Source organism: Bufo gargarizans, chromosome 9 (assembly GCF_014858855.1).
Source record: "Bufo gargarizans isolate SCDJY-AF-19 chromosome 9, ASM1485885v1, whole genome shotgun sequence".
NCBI lineage: Eukaryota > Metazoa > Chordata > Amphibia > Anura > Bufonidae > Bufo > Bufo gargarizans.
The window spans coordinates 173,654,448-173,676,793 of NC_058088.1; the positions used below are offsets into that span (position 1 = coordinate 173,654,448).

The 22,346-nt window shown below is 47.2% G+C and overlaps 1 protein-coding gene across 2 annotated transcripts in view; it reads right to left on the reverse strand.

Annotated features, from left to right (window-relative positions):
- The window catches only part of TMEM268 (transmembrane protein 268), a 43,711-nt gene that overhangs the window by 15,695 nt on the left and 5,670 nt on the right, over positions 1-22,346 (reverse strand). For both annotated transcript variants that reach the window (XM_044306108.1, XM_044306107.1), the window contains exons 2-6: positions 18,860-19,027; positions 15,281-15,378; positions 14,466-14,573; positions 11,869-12,018; positions 11,675-11,785 (exon numbers count right to left, since the gene is read on the reverse strand). In XM_044306108.1, coding sequence (XP_044162043.1) covers positions 11,675-11,785; positions 11,869-12,018; positions 14,466-14,573; positions 15,281-15,378; positions 18,860-18,929 — 537 coding nt within the window. In that variant the 5' untranslated portion in view covers positions 18,930-19,027. The remainder of the gene's footprint in view (positions 1-11,674; positions 11,786-11,868; positions 12,019-14,465; positions 14,574-15,280; positions 15,379-18,859; positions 19,028-22,346) is intronic.

Sequence of the window (22,346 nt, forward strand, 5' to 3'; positions counted from 1 at the left end):
AGAACAGATGACCAGTTCCAAACTTTGCTAAATAAATTGGAAAAAACGCTTGATACCGATACAAGCTGAAATAAAAGAGAGAGAAAAAAAAAGATAAATTCTTGCGCGATAAAGATGACTATGATAATGGAAAGATCTTTGACTGGATGATCCAAAAACGAGTACAGAGGAGGAGACGTCCGAATAAACGGCGAATCCGGGAATACTGGACGACAAGCGCTTCAGAAGACCTAAATAAGCGCCCCCAAGATCGGGCCAACATAAAAATAGCTGACAGCGACTCAGATACATCGGTGGTCCCTTTAGGAGCAACACAAGAAGAGGGAGACCGAACAGAAAAACCACAAAGAAGCGAATACAAAAAGAAACAAGTAGCTTGGAGGCGCTAGCTCTTCATGTGGAACATATTCAAGAGCTACCAGTGGGACACAATGTGGTGAATCTGACTGAGGTCCATCTGAATACAGACTGAGTGTCACTCCTAGAGAGTCCCACGGGGATATCCAAGGGACTTAATTTTGGTTTGGTGAATGAGTTCAATGATATACACTTTGAAATAGATTTATTCAAAGCAGTGAGGAAATTGAATCTGCATAAATATTTTCATGATAAAAATGCAAATGTTGAAAGAGGTAGAGACCCCAATTAGTATAGGTCCCCTAGAATTTAATTTTAGTGAATATTAGGATAATACTGAATTGCAAGGGTGGGCAACAGATACACAATCAGAACATAGTGATACACAACAGGTGTTCACAAGGGGAGTCAAAACACTTTCACTCCACCCTTGCTGCCGGCACTAGCCTTGACCTCTTTCAGAGACAGGTTATCAAGGAAATCAAAGCCTTGAATTATTGTAAGAGGGATCCAACCTGGAAGCAGGAGAGCTTTGTGCTCTAGACTAGATCTCTAAAAATAAAGACATAATAATTAAACCGGCCGACAAGGGTGGAAAGACAGTGGTTATGTACAAGACGCAATATATGAAGGAGGCAACACGTCAGCTCAGCGACAGTAACATATTTACCCCTGAAAACTAATCCGAAAGGTAAACACCAAACACAATTGAGAGCCTTGTTATGGAAATATGTACACATAGGAATTGTATCCAGACGTACTGCAGAGAAACTTTATGCACTCTTCCCTATTAAACCAGTATGGTATCCTATGCCAAAAATCCACAAGTCACTAGTGGATCCTCCAGGACGTCCCATCGTGTCGGGATTCGGGTCACTGACCGAGCCCCTCTCCCAGTATTTAGACTGGATTTTACAAGGGATTCCGTCGTACCTGGAGGACACCAGTGACTTCCTAGGAGCTCTCAAAGAGATTGAGTGGCAAGAAGATTATCTACTGGCTTCAATAGATGTGGAAAGTCTCTACACCGGGATACCTCAGGAGCGAGGTGTACAAACCATCTGCAGTTTATTAACTAGGCTCGGCAAGAGTGCGCTCTACACTGAGTTCATAGGGGAAGCACTGTCCTTTGTATTGTCTCATAACTCCTTTATGTATGATCAGCAATGGCACACTCAAATAGCAGGTACTGCTATGGGGACGCCTGTCTCCTGTAGCTTTGCTAATCTGGTTTTGGCAACCTTTGAAGAAAAATAAATTTTTACAATTGCCAATCCATATGTTAAACATATTAGGATATTTCTTAGATACATCGATGATGTCTTCATAATATGGGCTGGTGATCAGAATCTGTTCCACTCCTTTGTAAAGTGTCTTAACAATATTAACGACATGAACATGCGATTTACAAGTAGAATAGAGCAGCAAGAATTAGAGTTTTTAGATGTCCTAGTCAGTGTGAAACGCGGCAGTCTAGATTCCACAATATATAGGAAACCCACTTCTACAAAGAGGACCTTTCAGCTGGCAAAAAATTGTGAACTAAGTATCATGACATATACAGCGGCGCCCAGGGATCTCACTGCACTTACTATTATCCCTGGGCGCCGCTCTGTTCTCCCGCTATGTCCTCCGGTATGTTCGCTCACTTGGTTATAGTAGGCGGAGACTTAGGGGACTTGGTTATAGTAGGCGGAGTCTGCCCTTGTTCTGCTGGGTGTCTCCTCCTCCTAGGCTGTAGCGCTGGCCAATCGCATTGCAGAGATCACAGCCTGGGAGAAAAAAAAACTCCCAGGCTGTGAGCTCTGTGCTGCAATTGACCAGCGCTACAGCCTAGGAGGAGGAGACACCATGCAGAACAAGGGCAGACTCCGCCTACTATAACCAAGTCCCCTAAGTCTCCGCCTACTATAACTAAGTGAGCGAACATACCGGAGGACATAGCGGGAGAACGGAGCGGCACCCAGGGATAATAGTAAGTGCAGTGAGATCCCTGGGCGCCGCTGTATATGTCATGATACTTAGTTCACAATTTTTTGCCAGATGAAAGGTCCTCTTTAAGAGTTTTCACCCCCCCCCCCCACATGTGCTGACACCCCCCACATGTTCCTTTTACGGTTGGCAAGAATAATCACAAATACAGAAGTGTTTGAAGAACAATGTAGAGATCTAAAGGTACGACTATTACACAGAGGATATCCAGCGAAAATCATTGATAAAGCTTATCAAAAAGCGCATACACAAAAGGGTAAATGGTTTGACATCACGCTAGAGCGGTGTTCACATTTGAATATTCCCCTATGGCCCAAATAATAAAAAAAAATTCATGTAGGAGGTATACAGCACACAGAGACTGTATTAATTGTAAAACTACATATGTTGTGTACGTTGTTCTCTGCCCATGTGGCCGATTCTATATAAGTAAAACCTAAAGGCCCCTATATGTTCGTTTTAGGGAACACAAGAAGTCAATTGAAACTGGCATCGGAGCGACTCGCCTCCTTGAACACATACACACTATGCATCAGGGAGATCAAAAGGTTTTAAAGTGTGCTGGCATAGAAGTAGTTAAACTACCCTTGAGGGGAGGAGATAGAAAGCGTAAATTATTACAAAAAGAAGCTGAATGGATTATTAAAACCAATGTCATGGGATCATTAGGTCTGAATGAAAAAAAATGACCTGGCTGTCTTTATATAATTACGTTGTTTTTAACACATGAATGTACTGTGCACTAGATACATGGACATGTAATTGTCTCACCTGTGGACCGGTGTGGTATTTACTACGCCCCTCAGCCACGTCACAGGAGGCTTGACAAAACACTGTTTAGTGCAAAACGGCTGTTGCCCTGGATTGCTGTGCAGTGACCCCCATCTAGTCTGTTTTTACCCAAATAAAGCTACTATCAATGCAACATATGGTGAGTGCGGCTTTTCCTTCATCTTTTCATGTTCATGTAACTTCAGAGTGTTGAATTTGATGCCTTTACTGACACCCTCTTGCAAGAACTGAAGAATGGTGGTTATAGCTTTAGGATCCCAAGATTGCCTGGCGCACCATGACTTGAAGATCTTCTAGACTCTATTATAGGTTTTAATGGTTGCAGGTCTTCTGGAGGCTAGAATTGTGCTGGCAACCTCAGAAGGGAGGTCTAACTAATAAGGCTTGCCGCTTAGCCTCCAGGTCGTTAGATGGAGCATCTTCAGATTGGGATGAAGATTGGGCTGCAGTGGGAGTTTCCAGAAGATCCCTCTCGACATCATCAATGCCAGAGAAAACCACGCTCTGCATGGCCAGAATGGGAGTACTGTTATTGCTTCTGTCTTTTCTTCCAATATTTTCCTCAGGACCTTGGAAATTAGCGGAAGAGGAGGGAAACATATCAGTTTTCCCATCCAGCCGATCGATAGACCATCTGCAGCCAATGCTTGCTTCTCCCGATGGAGAGAGCAGACCTGTTGTAGCTTTGCATACTCCGTTTAAGCCACGGCATTCAAGTCTGGCATTTCCATCTTCTGGATAGATTGATTGAAGACCTCAGAGTTCAGACTACATTCCCCGAGGGGCTATTTGCATTTCAATGACAGTAGGGGACTCCCAGTACCCCCGTTTGTTTATATAGAAGGCAGTCATAAGGGTGTCTGATTGAACTTGAACATGATTTTCCTGCAAGTACTGATCTTAACTTAATCTTTGAGGATAAGGGCTTGTTTGCGATGGTCTTTGGTAAGGAGAGTCCAGGGCTGAGAAAACAGACAATGACATCTCTGGAGATGAAACGCAGACAACCACCACTAAAGGTCTTAACAGGTCAAGGAATAAATGGACTTCATATTGTCCAGGTCTTTGTGAGCACCATTCCATGATGCCAAGATGTTGCTCTGGAGCTTATCTCATGTGAGCCTTGGCCTATGGGACTGCATCGATTGATGATATAAGGAGCCATAGCACTCTCATTGCTTTTCTGATGGGGATCATGTGGCATGTGGTGAGGTTAGAGATTTCTCGTATAATCTTCCATCTCCTTTCTACTGAAAGTTTCACAGACATATTGTGAGAGTTCTGCATGAAGCCCAAAAACCTTGATGTTCTGTGTGGGATTAGGTGTGATTTCTTGAAATCTATCAGAAAACCGTGTTCTTGTAAAAGTTGTATTGTTATCTGCAGATTCTTTCGACAGTAGAGTTGCAAAAGATGCTCTCAGTAAACCAATCGTCTAGGTAGGGAGCCACAGTAACTCCTCTCAATCTCAGGACTGCTGATAGAGTAACCAATCTTGGTAAATACTCTTGGGGCTACCACAATCCCAAAAGGCAGACATATGAATTGGAAATGTTGCAGACCTGTTCTTGAGTGTAGAGCTATCTGAAGATATTTGAGATGCTGGGGAAGTATTTGTATGTGTAGATACGCATCCATTAGGTGTACTGTTACAAGATAATCTCCATTGTATAATAGAGGCATCCCTAAACTGATTGTCTCCATCTTGAACTTCCATCTGACCAGAAATCTGTTCAGGTAGGTAAGATCTATTATGAGCCTCCATTTGCTTACTGGCATGGGCACTAGGAACATTTTGGAGTCTACGCCTTTTCCTCTTTCTGATGGCAAAACTTTCTCTAAGGCTGACTTTTGAATGTATTGTGAGATTAGTCTGGGCACCACTGGTCACTTAACCCTTATTATTGTGAACTTGTCCTGAGGAGGAGAAATGAACTCTAGTGCAGAGCTTTCTTGTAGTGTGGAAACCACCCAGGTGTCTGAGTAGGTGACTGCCCACTGGCACTGGAGTCATAGATCAGCAGATTTTTTATTGCTGCCCCTTCTCTTGAATGGTGAGCCTTTTCTTTTAGATCAAAATCTTCTTTGTTGTTGGAAAATCTAAAAACCTTTTTAAGTCTGGAAATTTAGCTCCTTTTCTCTCATTCAGGGCTTCCAATATGTTGTCCAACTGTGGACCGATCATGTGCCCTGGATGAAAGGGCAGGTTACAGAAATTATTTATTTCCTAGAAGAGCTTCTCCAGGTTCTCCAACTTTAATGTCTTCGCCTAGTTGACAGTGCCTACCCACTGAAACCGAGGAAAGAGCGATTTTAGGTCTTTCGGATAATCTGGCCACTGCCAAGTCAACTTTAGGACATGAATCCAAATCTTCAGAGAACTTTTCTTGCAGTTTATATGTAGACTTAAAGGGAGTCTGTCACCACATTTTAGCATGTTAGACCGTTAAAATAGGGTTATGTGATCCACCCAGAACATAAAAACGGTACCTTTGTTGTAGAAAACTGACTTTTCTTTTTGCCGAAAATGAACTTATAAGATTATGTTCTGAGCCCTCTCAAGTGCCCAGGGCGGTCTCTCAATCCTCGAAGCCCCAGGCAGGCACCTCCTAAACGGCTCATAACCCCGCCCTCCTCTGCCCGCCCGTTTACTCCCCTCCCCTGTCCTTTTCCACTGCGGCTGTGCGGTCCAAATCGTAGCGGGCGCATGCGCAATGCGATGCCCGCTCCTGGCAGGGCATCGCAATACCTACTGCGCATGCGCCCGCTACGATTTGGACCGCACAGCAGCAGAGGAAAAGGACAGGGGAGGGGAGTAAACGGGCGGGCAGAGGCGCACGGAGGGCGGGGTTATGAGCCGTTTAGGAGGTGCCTGCCTGGGGCTCCGAGGGTTGAGCTGTCTGGCAGAGAACATCTGCAGCTTGAATCTGCCAGGAAGATTTACTCCACACTTCCTGTCACATGACCGCTGGGCAGGGGCGTACCTAGAGCATTTGGCACCCGGGGCGAACCCTTTGTTTGGCACCCCCCAAGAAAGTTAAGAAAACATGCACAAACTTTTTTCAATGTTTTCAATAATATTTATTACAAAACATTCAGACATCCGCATGTGTTTTGCGGATCCGATCCATGTGTCAGCGGATCCGTAAAAATCATACGGACGTCTGAATGGAGCCTTACAGGGGGGTGATCAATGACGGAGGTGATCAGGAAGTCTATATGGGTGATTACCCCCCTGTCATTGATCACCCCCCTGTAAGGCTCAATTCAGACATCCGCATGTGTTTTGCGGATCCGATCCATGTATCAGTGGATCCGTAAAAATCATACGGACCTCTGAATGGAGCCTTACAGGGGGGTGATCAATGGTTCATAAGGGGCATCTCCTCTCCTACATAGCGCCACATACCTCTTACATCCAGTGATGTCACCTTTGATGTAGACGTTCTCTTTCCTCATCTTCTCCATTCAGACCAGACCGCCATGATGATTTTTCTGCCATCTCCCGTCTCTGCAGAGATTGAGAAACAGACATTAGTTTCCTGCCACCCCCAATACTATACTGCAGAAACAGTCCCCCTGGAAATACTACTATAGTGCCCTAGTAATCATGTTCCTCATAGCCCCCAGTAGTAGTAAAGCTCCCCATAATACCCCCTAGTAGTACTAATTTTCCCTATAATATGACAGTACATGAAATACCCCCGCTTAGTGCCCGCAGTTGAGCTAATGTCCCCATAATGTATGCCAGTATAAAATACCCCTATATAGTGCCCCAGTAAATGCCCTCATACTGCTCCTCTCCCCCTTCCCCATAGTGTCCCCCATAATATGCCAGTAAAAAAATGCCCCTTAGTGCCCCCAGCAGATGCCCCTATAGTGCTTCTCCCCCACAATGTACCAGTAAAAAAATGCCCCTTCTTAGTGCCACCATATGCCTCAATAGTGCTCCACTCCCCCATAGTGCCGCTCTCCCCTATAGTGCCTCCCATAATGTGCCAGTAAAAAATGCCCCCTTAGTGCCACCAAATGCCAGTGCCCCCCATAATGTTCCAATACAAAAGACCACTTTAGAGCCCCCACTTCCCCATAGTGCCCCCAAATAATGCCCCTATAGTAACACCAGATGCCCCATAGTGCTGCTCTCCCCTATAGTGCCCCCCAGAATGTGCCAATAATAAAAAAAAAAGCCCACAGATACCCCCATAGTGCTCCTCTCCCCCATGGTGCCCCCCCCATAATGTGCCAGTAAGAAATGCCCCCATAGTGCCAGCTCCCCCCCCCCATAGTGCCAGCTCCCCCCCCCATAGTGCCAGCTCCCCCCCCCATAGTGCTAGTTCCCCCATAGTGCCAGCCCCCCCATAGTGCCAGATCTCCCCCATAGTGCCAGCCCCCCTATAGTGCCAGCTCCCTCTATAGTGTCAGCTCCCCCTATAGTGCCAGCTGTCCCTATAGTGCCCCCCCATAGTGCTAGTTCCCCCATAGTGCCAGATCTCCCCCCATAGTGCCAGCTCCCTCTATAGTGTCAGCTCCCCCATAGTGCCAGATCTCCCCCCATAGTGCCAGATCTCCCCCCATAGTGCCAGATCTCCCCCTATAGTGCCAGCTCCCCTTATAGTGCCAGCTCCCCCTATAGTGCCCCCCCATAGTGCTAGTTCCCCCATAGTGCCCCTCCATAGTGCTAGTTCCCCCATAGTGCCAGCTCCCCCCCCCCCATAGTGCCAGATCTCCCCCCCCATAGTGCTAGTTCCCCCATAGTGCCAGCCCCCCCATAGTGCCAGCCCCCCCTATAGTGCCAGCTCCCTCTATAGTGTCAGCTCCCCCTATAGTGCCAGATCTCCCCCCATAGTGCCAGCTCCCCCCCATAGTGCCAGCTCCCTCTATAGTGTCAGCTCCCCCTATAGTGCCAGCTGCCCCATAGTGCCAGATCTCCCCCCATAGTGCCAGATCTCCCCCATAGTGCCAGATCTCCCCCCATAGTGCCAGCTCCCCCTATAGTGCCCCCCCATAGTGCTAGTTCCTCTATAGTGCCCCTCCATAGTGCTAGTTCCCCCATAGTGCCAGCTCCACCCCCCCATAGTGCCAGATCTCCCCCCCATAGTGCCAGCCCCCCCCCCCCAAAGAGGAAAAAAAAACAAAAAAAACTAATACTTACCTCCATCAGCTCAGCAGCGATGCAAGCCTTTTCCGGCCTGTGTCCCTGCTGTGTGCTGCCAGGCTCAGGCGTCGCGATGATAATGACATCATCGCTGCCTGAGCCGGCCTCTGATAGGCTGCAGGCATTAGTGCCTGCGGCCTATCAGAAGAACAGGGGAGGGACACGCCTCTCCCTCCCCTGCCCCACAGCACACAGCACGGCCGCAATTACATCCAGAGCCGCGCCGCCTGTGGCGATCGGCGGTGCGGCCCTGAAGAATAAAAAATATAATTTTTTTTTTTTAAAGACAGGCGGCCTGGCACCCCCCTTGTGAGTGGCACCCGGGGCGGCCCGCCCCCCCTTGGTACGCCACTGCCGCTGGGCTTCCATGCCGTGCCTTCACGCTGGGCTTCCATGCCGGGCCTTCACGCCGGGCTTCCATGCCGGGCCTTCACGCCGGGCTTCCATGCCGGGCCTTCACGCCGGGCTTCCATGCCGGGCCTTCACGCCGGGCTTCCATGCCGGGCCTTCACGCCGGGCTTCCATGCCGGGCCTTCACGCCGGGCTTCCATGCCGGGCCTTCACGCCGGGCTTCCATGCCGGGCCTTCACGCCGGGCTTCCATGCCGGGCTTCCATGCCGGGCCTTCACGCCGGGCTTCCATGCCGGGCCTTCACGCCGGGCCTTCACGCCGGGCTTCCATGCCAGGCCTTCACGCCGGGCCTTCACGCCGGGCTTCCATGCCAGGCCTTCACGCCGGCCCTTCACGCCGGGCTTCCATGCCGGGCCTTCACGCCGGGCTTCCATGCCGGGCCTTCACGCCGGGCTTCCATGCCGGGCCTTCACGCCGGGCCTTCACGCCGGGCTTCCATGCCGGGCCTTCACGCCGGGCTTCCATGCCGGGCCTTCACGCCGGGCTTCCATGCCGGGCCTTCACGCCGGGCTTCCATCTCGGGCCTTCACGCCGGGCTTCCATGCCGGGCCTTCACGCCGGGCTTCCATCTCGGGCCTTCACGCCGGGCTTCCATGCATGCTCTATTAGTCCTGGCTTCCCACAGCTAAAGAGCGCATACACCAGCGTCCCTGCACTTGCCGGGTAATGCCGCTCTCAGTCTGGCATGTGCACAAACTATGGCGCCTCATACACCGAGGAGGAGGTTAGTGATAGCGAAGTGCGGCAAGGGACATGCCCTGTGTAAAAGATATGCGGTGGATTACCACCAAGGGGAAAGGCACCATCTTAGTACACCCTCAAGCTGAGGGACAGAGAACGCTCCCTGTATACAGCTTGGAAAGTTCTATATCCCTCCAGGATACGACATCTGTCTCTTCTGAACCTAAGAGAAAGAAAAAAATACAAGGACTAGGAGGCTTCACTGGTGTCAGGGTTTTATGGGTGGACCTGGCGTGTGATTGGTTGATTTTGTTTTTTAATTAAGCTTGTTAACCTGTGTCTAATGGTTGTACCTAGGGGAATAAAACCCACATGCATTTGTGCTTGCGGAGGACGTCCAGCAAACACCAACTATTGGTCTGATTGGACAGAAATTGGTTAGATAATCTGTTGGTGTAAATGCACCCTTAGGCCTCATGCACACGGCCGTTCCGTGCGTTGGGGACTGCAATTTGTGGTCCCCAATGCATCGGCACTATGGATCCAGACCCATTCAACTTGAATGGGTCCATGATCCGTCCGCACCTCAAAAAAAATATAACGTTGGGGTTCCGTGCCGCACCGCACCTTCCGGATTGTGGACCGATTCACGTAAATAGGTCTGCATCTATGATGCGGTGAGCACATGGCCGGTGCCCGCATATTGCGGACCAGTTATTTGCAGGCCGCAATGCAGCCCACGGCCGGGCAACAGCTGTGTGCATGAGGCCTTAGTGTATATGTCAGCAGCTTTCCAGGAATACACACTAAACTTAGATTACACACAGCCTAATGATCTTTTATCAAGGGCCAAATGACAATGTACGATATTGATCAGCACTTGTTTTCGCTCATTTAAATGAATGAACAATTGTTTGCTCATTTATCAGCGGGGCATGTTTATATGGGGCAATGATCAAGAACAAACATTCGATCATTAGTCTATGTAAAGGGAGGTTAAAGGGCATCTGTCAGCAGTTTTGTACCTATGACACTGGCTGACCTGTTACATGTGCACTTGGCAGCTGAAGGCATCTGTGTTAGTCCCATGTACATACAGTATGTGCCCGTATTGCTGAGAAAAATTATGTTTTAATATATGTAAATGAGCCTCTAGGAGCAACAAGGGCGTTACCGTTACTCCTAGAGGCTCTTCTCTCTCTGCAACTGCCTCGTCCTCTGCACTTTGATTGACAAGATCAGGTGTGATGACGTTTGCACTGCCTGGCCCTGTCAATCACAATACAGAGGGTGCGGCAGTTAGAGAGATCTGAACCTCTAGGTGTAACGGCAACGCCCCCGTTGCTCCTAGCAGCTCCTTTACATATAATAAAACATCATTTTTCTCAGTAATGCGGACACATATGAACATGGGACAAGCACAGATGCCTTCAGCTGCCAAGCGCACATGCAACAGGTCAGCCAGTGTCATAGGTACAGATCTGCTGACAGATGCTCTCTAAGGCCTCTTTACACGCCCGCAAATTGTGGGCCGCAATGCACGAACACCAACCGTGGGGCAGCCGCAGCAGATCGCGGACCCATTTACTTTAATGGGTCCGCGATCTGCCCGTTCCGCAAAAAGATAGGACGTTCTATCTTTTTGCAGAACGGAAGTATGGGACGAAACCCCACAGAAGCACTCCGGTGTACTTCCATAGGGATCCGTTCCTTGCTTCCGTTCCGCATCTCTGGATTTGCGGACCCATTCAAGTAAATTCGCAAAAAACATACGGACGTGTGAATAGACCCCAAGGCTTCATCCACATCTCCGATAGGTAAATCCAGTAATCTGTTCCAGCAGACGAGCAGACTACTGGAGTTACCCTATCTGGCATAGACAGACACCACCGGATCCCTTTTCACTATAATGGGATCCAACGACAATCATAAATGCAGGTTTTTTATGGCGTAAACCCGCCGGATCGTATTATAGTGAATGGGGATGGGACTGCGTCCGGTTATGCTGGGTACGGTAACCTCAGTAGTCTGCCCCTCTGTCGGATCAGAGTGCAGCCTGTCGATTCTTGGAGAACATGTTCTACAGTTTCAGCAATTAGTTCCTGGACCCATAGACTTTTATGGCCACCATATTACAGCTCTGTACTACTTCGAGGTGGTGAGCGTGAGGCCTATTGAGTTTTATTTATAGGCCATGAACAGAAATCCAGGGAAGAAGCGACAACTAGAACATCTCGAGTTCAGTTCGCATTCAGTAAATGACCAGCACAGTGTAAAGGATACTGAAGGAGCGCTGTGACAACTTCTCGATCGGTCACTGATGCCCAGAAGAACGTTATATTCCATGAAGACCTCATTGGCCGCAGCAAGTCTTATATCTGTGTTCACATTTATCTATTATGATGGACAGATTGTTAACATGATGGAGGTCTGGTGTAAAATATAACATCCCCCCTTATCTCAGATGGTTGTCTCACCTTCTTTTGGTGATTGTTGATGGAAAAGATGACCACAACGGTGACAATGGCAGCAGTGATGGTGACGGGTATACTGGTCAACCAGCTAGGGCCACTGGAGAACATCTGTGCAGTGGAGTAGAGATTGATCCAAATGGAGGCATATAGGACCTAGAAGACAATGAGGGTGCCAACATGTTTGATTAACTTTAATCAAGCATGGGTTTTGCCTTAGGCTACATTCACACGACTGTGGATGCGCAAATTGCGGATCCGCGTAACACAGATACTGGCCCATGTGCGTTCCGCAATTTGCGGACTACACATGCTGCTGCCATCATACAAAATTGTGGACAAGAATAGGACATGTTCTATTTTTATTTTTTTTTGCAGGGCCCTGGAACGGAACTACAGATGCGGACATGAATGGGTCCGCAAAATTGCAGAATGGATGCGGACTCATTGATACGGTCGTTTAACTGTACTCTTAGACTAAGGACTCTCATGCACACATTAGACTAAGGACTCTCATGCACACATTAGACTAAGGACTCTCATGCACACATTAGACTAAGGACTCTCATGCACACATTAGACTAAGGACTCTCATGCACACAAACTCTTCAATGGGGCTGCAAACAGCACACTGTGTATTGTCCACATCCATATGTCCGTTCCACGGTCCCAGCAAAAAATAGAACATGTCCTGTTCTTGTCCGTTTTACGGACCAGGATAGGACGGTTCTATAGAGGGCAGGAGGTTCTGCTGTGAAAAACACAAAACACACACGGCTGTTATCCGTGTTTTGCGGAATCGCTACGACCGTGTGCATGAGCCCTAAGAGAAAGTGTTGTACTGGAGTGGGGAGGGAATGGCACTTCCCACTACCATTACCTATTTGCCATTCCATAAAATTCCAGGCCCATAAAACACTTTGAAGGAAAGTATATACTTTGCTGAAACCACCCAGCTTTCCTGGATTCTCTTACCTTACCCATCTGAGCATTCTGGGTAAGATATAAGCCCCCTCCAGTACTTTACTTGCCACCTGTCCAAGTTACACCAGTCAAGGGTGTCCCGCTCCTGCATCAGATGTGATCTGTATGAGAGACCAGCAGCAAGTGTTCAATTCCCCTGCAGCGCCACCACAGGGAAAGTGATGTATTACACAGTTTATTTATATTAAATCAATGGGCTGCCTGTGAAATCCAATGTAATGTAATGTGCTTGTTCCTCCTCAGTGATAGATGCCCTTTGTATATGCTTCTGCAAACAAATGAATGGCCTTCAATGGTAAGAATATGCTATGGACTGTCTGCAGTGGAATTGCATTTACAGTAGCAGTGATATGGTAGGCAGGAGTGGACTGGGAAGTTAAAAGGGCCCTGGAAAACAACCTAAAAGTGGCCCCATGTTGTAGGCGGGTCCAAATTGACAGAAGGCGGGGCAACTCAAGTAGGCATGGCCAACAACACAGTAGGCTAGCACTGGTGCCTTGCAGCGCTGGAGTCCTGGGTTCGAATCTGACCAAGGCCAACATCTGCATGGAGTTTGTGTGTTCTCCCTGTGTCTGTGTGGGTTTCCTCCGGGTACTCCAGGTACACACCCCAAAGACATACTGCTAGGGACCTTAGATTGTGAGCCCCATTGGGGACAGCCTAATGCTAATGTCTGCAAAACGGTGAGGAATATAGTAGTGCTATATAAGTGCATAAAATAAATAGTGCAGCACAAAATACCGCCCCACCAGAACCAAATACCACTGTGCAGCACAAAATACCGCCCCACCAGAACCAAATACCACTGTGCAGCACAAAATACCGCCCCACCAGAACCAAATACCACTGTGCAGCACAAAATACCGCCCCACCAGAACCAAATACCAATGTGCAGCACAAAATACTGCTTCCCCTGCTGCAGTATCCAACTGTATCGCCATCCTATGGACGTCAATACAGTAGAATTCAGGAGGACACCTGAGGCAACCTACCATTAATCATGTACCTGGCTCAGGCGATCCCCGCACGCTGGGGAATTTCCCTGTAGGGCCTATGGCCAGTCCGCCTCTGTCCGCACGCTGTGAAAAATGTCAGCAATGGAATCTGCAAATAACTCGACCTACGTGGAGGATTTTAAAGTACACGTTGTCCCTGCAGACTACACTCCTCGCCAAGTAATCTGCAGCAAACACCCTCGTGCGAAATTCCATCAAATACCCTGCAGAATTCTCCACTGTAGACTCATCCCATATGGACGCCCCCTAAAGTAATGGCATGGAATAGTATAAGCGTTCGACTGACAGCCGTCACAAGTCTATGGCCAGCTTGCGAAAACACGGGCCTCCACTTCGCCCCCGTCCTAATCGTCAACGTTCGGTTTTCGCGCTGTTTCCCTTTTATCTCTACATAACACAACACGACTGCGGTATTGGCAGAAATACAAAATTCTAATTTCTGAGTGATTCTAAATCGGAGCAGATACACTCAGCTACAGATGCACAGACACAAAGAGACGGCTTCATCCTGAGCTTCTAATTGTCGATGCGCAATATTCTGGAAGAGAACGTCCTGCGAAATACTGCATTGTTCCGCCTGACGGATTACGGCTTGACGCTCACCACTGCTAGGATGATAACGAAGCCTCTGGAGCTGAAGAAGATGTATCTGTAGACCTCGGGGATGAGAGCTGGGATCTGTAGGGAGTCTTTACAATGCTCCACTGGGACCTCGGGGAGAAAAATAAGGAAACCGGTGACAACATTGTCTGTTATCCAATAAATGGCTACATATATGCAAACGGTATATACCCTCCATACACAAGTATTGCCTTAAAGGGGTTCTATTCCTTGAGCGAGGGCCTATTCTTAGGATAGCGGATGAGGTGGAGCTGCAGTAATCTGCACATATAGACGAGTGCTGTCTCTGAATGGACACTGAAGAAGCAAAAAATGCTCACTGGCCCTTTACTTCTGATTATTGTGGAGTTCCTGGGGGGCCAGAGTCAAAAGGCTAAGCAGTAGCATACAAACAATTAATGCATAGGACACAAGGATAAGGCTACATTCACACAAACATATTTTGTTTGTGTCAGTTTTTGTTTTTTTTTGCAGATTGGACGAGGACCCATTAATTTTAATGTCCGCAAAAAAACCCTGTGTGCTGTCTGCATCCGTGTGTCCGTTACGTAGCCCCGCAAAAAATATAGAGCATGTCCTATTCTTGTCTGGTTGGCGGACAAGGATAGGCATTGTTAGAATAGATCTGGAAAAAAAACGAATGCAACACGTATGTCATCCGTATTTTTTTGCGGACTGCAAAACACATACGGTAGTGTGAATGTAGCCTAAAAGGTAAGTCCTGAGTGCAGCTTCCTTATTAAAGGGCATCTGAATTGCATGTTACATAATAAACAGTCGGCGTCTGCGGTGGGTACCTGGATGCCACAGTCCTGGAGCCTCCGGAGGCACTGTTCAGCTTGCTCAGCCCTTGATGTATAAGGCAGAACCATCAATAATCTTCCATTGTAAAGACCTGCAAATGATCAAATAGATAGAAACACTGCACTTGTTGCACCCAAGCTCTGCTCCTTTCTGTGGTCAGCCCCTCCTGGCTGCTTTGATTTGACAGGGCCAGGCAGTGGCAAAGCAGCCAGGGAGCGGCTGAACACAGAAAGGAGCAGAGCTTGGGTGCAACAAGAGCTATGGTGACATCGTCATTGCACCAAAGGCCTCATTTGTATATTTAAAAAAGTAGGGAGCGAAGCCTCAGATCAACAAAAATGAAAATAAACATTTTTATTTATTGATAAAAATAGACAATAAAAAATTGCCACTTCCAAAAACACGTGTAGTATTATTAAAATATGTCATACACACTCCAAAATGATCTCTACAGACTACCACGCAAAAAACATTAGCCCCCACACAGCTCTATAGACATAACTATAAAATATTATAGGGGTATGAATATGGCGATGAAACCTGTGGCCCTCCAGCTGTTGCAAAACTACAACTCCCAGAATGCTCGGATAGCCTACGGCGGGCATGGCCAACCTGCGGCTCTCCAGCTGTTGTAAAACTACAACTCCCACCATGCCCTGCTACAGGCTGATAGCTTCAGGCAGTCTAAGCATGGTGGGAGTTGTAGTTTTGCAACAGCTGGAGAGCCTCAGGTTGGCCATGTCTGGCCTACAGCTATTGTCTTACAGCAGGGCATGGTGGGAGTTGTGGTTTTACAACAGCTGGAGGGCCGCAGGTTGAGCATCCCTGCTCTGGATAGAGCATCAGCATCTGACCGATGGGGGTGCGACACCCGGAACCACCGCCGATCAGCTGTTTGAGAAGGCAGTGGCGCTCCAGCAGCGCTGCATTCTTCTCACTGTTTACCACAGGCCCAGTGACGTCACAACTAGTATTACTGGCCTGGCCGGGGCTAAGCTCCATTCAAGTGAACGAAGCTTAGCCCCGCCCAGGCCAGTTGATACTAGTCATGACATCATTGGGCCTGCGGTAAACAGTGAGAAGAATGCAGCGCTGCTACCAGCGCCGCTGCCTTCTCAAACAGCTGATCGGCGGGGGTTCCGGGTGTCGGACCTCCGCCGATCAGAGGATAGATCACCAGTTTAAACAAACTGAAGAACCCCTTTAAATGGTGCCATTAGAAAGTACAACTTGTCCCGCAAATACGGATATGTGAATGGAAAAGCAAAAAAGTTATGGCTTCGGAATGAAAAATGAAAAAGCAAGGTCCTGAAGGGGTTAAGAGTCAAATATGGAACAATAGCTGAATCATCTAAAAATAACTTCATCTGTAAGGAGAAACCTCCCAAAAGGGACATTATTTTATTGCTGGGATTATTACGAGATCCTACATCTTATGCAACAGTAAAAATAAAACCACTTATGTTGGGTATTTCTGCATTTTCACAAAGCTGCTACTGTGGATTTCGTAGAGATACATGATGGCCATGTGGTAGTACCCTAAGGGGGTTTCCTAGTAATTAAAGGAACACTCCAGGCAAATACCTATCATGTGATGTCTAGAGCAGGGGCTTAAGGGGGCGTTGCATTAAACATGATTCAAAGAAGTCATGTCGAAACGCGTCAGCCAATCGTGCTCTCGTGCATCTTTTAATGTACTTTATGAAATAAAGAAACTTGATTTCTCGTTAATGTCATTATTTTTTCTCTTCACTTTACAGGTGCAGGATTTATCCTGCAGCAGGAGTCTTCATCCTGGAGGTCCACTTTAGTAGCACCCCCTGCGGGCACGTACCTCGGTACCTCGCCGGTCACCCAGTACCCCATTACTGCATCCACTCTAGTGCGAGTTTACCGAAGGGGTGACCCTGTCGCGCCAGATGGCGAGTATGCTCCCTACCCTAGTTAGGGACTCCTTCCCTCCCATCCATACTCCATCGGGGTCCCCTGCCCCCCTGGCCGTCTTTCCCTTCCTCGACCTCCTAATTACTCTAGTCCCCGGCTTGTGCCTGGACTAGGCTGCGCCAGTTCCCGCCTTTTTCCTGGCATCCAGGATCTCTGTGTGGCTAATTTTCTCTCTATATGGGGGTCGCTATGACCCCCCTTCCCTCCCCCCTTAGGGCATTCTTTCCTCCCCTCCCCAGGTCTCCACTGTAGCCTGCGCCCATTCTCAGCTATGATGATATTATGACGCTCTTCCCTGCCCTCATGCAGCAGCATCAGGCTCCCCGGGAGTCCTTTGCTTCCTGCCTCGTTCCATATCAGGGGGCAGAGTCACATGGTTCTCGTGCAACTGTGCGCCCAACTTTTTGCATGAGATTTCCTTCCTACCCTTGGGGACTGCTTTGGGACATCCCATGGTGCTGTGTCCCCCAATGACTAACAAGAAAATTGGATTTTTGTACTTACCGTAAAATCCGTTTCTCGTTCAATTCATTGGGGGGACACATCCCACCCTCTGTTTTCATTTCTCTTTGTCACTGGGCTGTTGTTCTTTTTTCCTTCCCCCGTCCAGGACATGTTGGTTCTTTGCTTTTGTTTCTATCTCCTACTGCTATTGGTACAAACTGATTAGCCTAGTGTCTGTGGAGAGGGCATAGCCCACCTGCGCAGAGCCAACCTTTTTCATATCTAGCATTGCCTCCTAGTGGTAGCTGGGCGTATACCCATGGTGCTGTGTTCCCCAATGAATTGAACGAGAAACGGATTTTACGGTAAGTACAAAAATCTAATTTTTACTCGCTGGACCCGATCTTTCTTCTCCATGATTCATGAGGCCCTGCACTAGGTATAACAGTTTTTCCTGCTGCTAATAAAAGTGTCGGGACTAGCCCACCAGAGTATCTAATAATCATCAAGTGGGCCAAGGCTCTGACAACAGGTCACAAAAACTTCCAGCAAAAGATTGCGCCATTTGGGGGTCGGTTGGTGCCAATCACTTGCCACAAGAGTTCATGAGGGAAACATGGAAGAAGGGTGGACCTTCACAATGACGTTCTTCGCACTTGATGGCTGCAGCAGGGCCAACGAAGGCCAAGTTCACACTTCAGTTATTTCCATCAGAGATAAGTTGTAATGGAAAGATTTTCTCCTGTTCTGTGTTTTTGAGCTGCACCTGGTTTTGGCTCACAATAACCTATAGAAATAACTGACCAAATAACTGAAGTGTTAATTTGGCCTAAACGAAACCATTGAAATGTGAAGCATGCATATTACTGCACTGATTGAGGACCACAATGTCTAATGAACGGACTTCCACCGCTCTGGAGGACTCGGCTGCTTAGCCATTATGGAGCAAAGATTATTTAGAGAGGTTTATAACGCGGCTTGTGGTGATACCGCTATAAGTAAAAAATAATGGTTTAGCAAGGTGTCCAGCCAACCGAGAGGTTAATTCTCCCTGACTGGTGGCATCAATGACTGACAAAATCTGAAATTGATGCTGTGTGCAGTATTGATTTTCTTACTCTCCGGCAGTCACTTAAGTTATGAAGAATGACACGGAGCCAGCATACTATTACTGTATTTCTCACCTGAATGTAAAGTGACCACTGGCTCTGGGCCGTCAATTCTAGGACCTTCGTCCCCATCAGTCCCCGTCATCGTACCATGAGTCGTGGCAAACAGGAGGACTGTTGTTGGTCTCAGAGGAGCTCAAGTCCTTCGAGGGTCATTCTTGCTCCAATAGGCCAACTGTCAATCTATAGAGGGCATACATTAGCATTTACATCCTAATTGCTGTATTCATTCACAAGTGGTTCCAGTGGAAAGTCCTACATAGTCCTCACATATCATCGCCATGTAATAACGCTAAAGCTTGGCAGGTTCCCAGTCTGATAAGACATTGCACGTTTACCTATTACAGCCCCAATATATCCCACCTGTAGACTTCTACGGGCCCCTACTTTACGTCTGTATGCCTCCAATTTCATACGATAGCATACTACATTTGACAGAGCAAGTCTTCTAGAGGAGATTATATGGCGGCATATAGAGCACGTGGGGTGCCTCCGGCTCTGTAGTATGGAGCTGCAGGAACTCTAGGCACCTCAAAACATGGCCTCTATTTGCATAACGCTTGGAAGTGCTATACCTATCATGGCTACCCTCCCACCACGTTACTATTAAATTCTAGGATCCTCCTGATAATAAAGCCACTATGAAAGATTCTCATCAAGTTTGGACAGGTAGTAAAACTAGGTTAAAGGGCATCTGTCAGCAGTTTTGTACCTATGACACTGGCTGACCTGTTATATGTGTAATTGTGTCACGACTGAGGATGGGGAAAACCCTCAGCTGTGCAATGCCAGGTGATGTAGGGCTGCTCGGCCAGGAGAACAGGATAGGGAGCAGGTCACCTCCTACAGCGTCCCTACCCTGACCCTAACTCCTAACCTGCATGGGCCGACCTTTAAGGTAAGAGGACCCATGCGCAGGAACCTCGGAGCCCTGTCTTACCCTCCGCAGATCCCTGAGCTAGGAGCTGGGTAAGACGACCTACTCCTCCTTGGCACGGAGGAGCAGGAGTCTCAATGGCCAAGCTGTTGGGAAAAGGGGAACACAAACAGCTTTACGGGAATGGCAGGCGAACGAGAAGTTCCAGCAACCTGCCACAGCCTTGCTGACTGGATCCCTGAGCAAACAGGAATCCAGAACCGTAAGCTGCACCAAAACATAGAAAGGTCCCAACAAAACATAACATACAACATCAACACACAGCAAGACATCAACATAACGACAATTCTTTATGACCACAGGGGTGGCTCTCACTGGCAGGTAATATGCACAGGAGGCTGCTCCAGCCAAGCATGACTGAAGCAACCTACTGAGCCATGCCAAACACCAAGGCTATATAGGCCAAGAAGCCACACCCCACAGTCGGACACACCCAGTGACATCACACACACACTGGGAAGGGAGTTAACCCTTCCAACACCTCAGAAGGGAAACACACATAATGGGGAAGTGACCAAACTAAGATCACTCTGTGGCTGTTGCCGCAGGCAACGACATGGGTGGCAGCCGTCCTGGGAGACAGCCCGAAGGGCAGGACACTGCCACCACATGTACAACATACCAAACGTTGCCACGGGCAGCCACAGAGAAAGGAAGATGTCAAAGTGCACACCAGACATACAAACGTGCATACACACACGCACACAACTCCAAAGGAACCGCACACATAGCTGTTGTCCGCGGCAACCGCACCTGAGGCAAACAACATCATGCCTCAAGCTGCGGTTGAAACAACTACCCAAACCGCGGGCAACTGTATGCGGCTCCCAAGGAGTCACGGCCATAACCATGGCCGTAACAAATTGGCAGCTGAAGGCATCTGTGTTGGCGTTTTTTGTAAACCGCAGAATCAGGGTAATAAATATTGAGTTTTGTTTGGCGGTTAACCCTCGATGTGTTAAAGAAAAAAAATTATTGAAATGGAAAATCTGCCCAAAAAGTGAAATTTAGAAATTTCATCTCCATTTTCCTTTAATTCTTGTGGAACACCTAAAAGGGTTAAAGTTTGTAAAATCCATTTTGAGTAACTTGAGGGGTGTAGTTTCTGCAATGAGGTCATTTATGGGGGGTTTCCACTATGTAAGCCCCACAAAGTGACTTCAGACCTGAACTGGTCCTTAAAAAGTGGGTTTTGGAAATTTTCTTAAAAATTTTAAGAATTGCTTCTAAAATTCTAAGCCTTCTAACGTCCTAAAAAAATAAAATGACATTTACAAAAAGATGCCAACATAAAGTAGACATATGGGGAATATTAAGTAATAAATATTTTATGAGGTATCACTTTCTGTTTTAACCACCTCAGCCCCCCTAGCTTAAACCCCCTTAATGACCAGACCACTTTTTACACTTCGGCACTACACTACTTTCACCGTTTATCGCTCGGTCATACAACTTACCACCCAAATTAATTTTACCTCATTTTCTTCTCACTAATAGAGCTTTCATTTGGTGGTATTTCATTGCTGCTGACATTTTTACTTTTTTTTTATATTAATCAAAATTGACCGAAATTTTTGCCCAAAAATGACATTTTTCACTTTCTGTTGTAAAATTTTTCAAATAAAACTACACTGCTATATAAATTTCTCTAAATTTGCTGTTCTACATGTCTTTGATTAAAAAAAATGCAATAAGTGTATATTTATTGGTTTGGGTAAAAGTTATAGCGTTTACAAACTATGGTGCAAAAAACTTAATTTACGCACTTTGACTTTCTGAGTACCTGTCATGTTTCCTGAGGTTCTACAATGCCCAGACAGTAGAAACACCCCACAAATGACCCCATTTCGGAAAGTAGACACCCTAAGGTATTCGCTGATGGGCATAGTGAGAGCATGGAATTATTTTTTTTTGTCACAAGTTAGCGGAAATTGAATTTTTCTTAATTTTTTTTCTTACAAAGTCTCATATTCCACTAACTTGTGACAAAAAATAAAATTTTACATGAACTCGCCATGCCCCTCACGAAATACCTTGGGGTGTCTTCTTTCCAAAATGGGGTCACTTGTGGGGTATTTATACTGCCCTGGCATTTTAGGGGACGTAAAGCGTGAGAAGTAGTTTGGAATCCAAATGCGTAAAAAAATGCCCTGTGAAATCCTAAAAGTACTCATTGGAATTTGGGCCCCTTTGCGCACCTAGGCTGCAAATAAGTGTCACACATGTGGTATCGCCGTACTCAGGAGAAGTTGGGGAATGTGTTTTGGGGTGTATTTTTACATATACCCATGCTGGGTGAGATAAATCTCTCTGTAAAAGACAACTTTTCAATTTTTTTTATACAAAGTTGTCATTTCACAGAGATATTTCTCTCACCCAGCATGGGTACATGTAAAAATACACACCAAAACACATTGCCCTACTTCTTCTGAGTACGGTGAGACCACATGTGTGACACTTTTTTGCAGCCTAGGTGCGCAAAGGGGCCCAAATTCCAATAAGTACCTTTAGGATTTCACAGGGCATTTTTACGCATTTGGATTCCGTGAGGGGTATGGTGAGTTC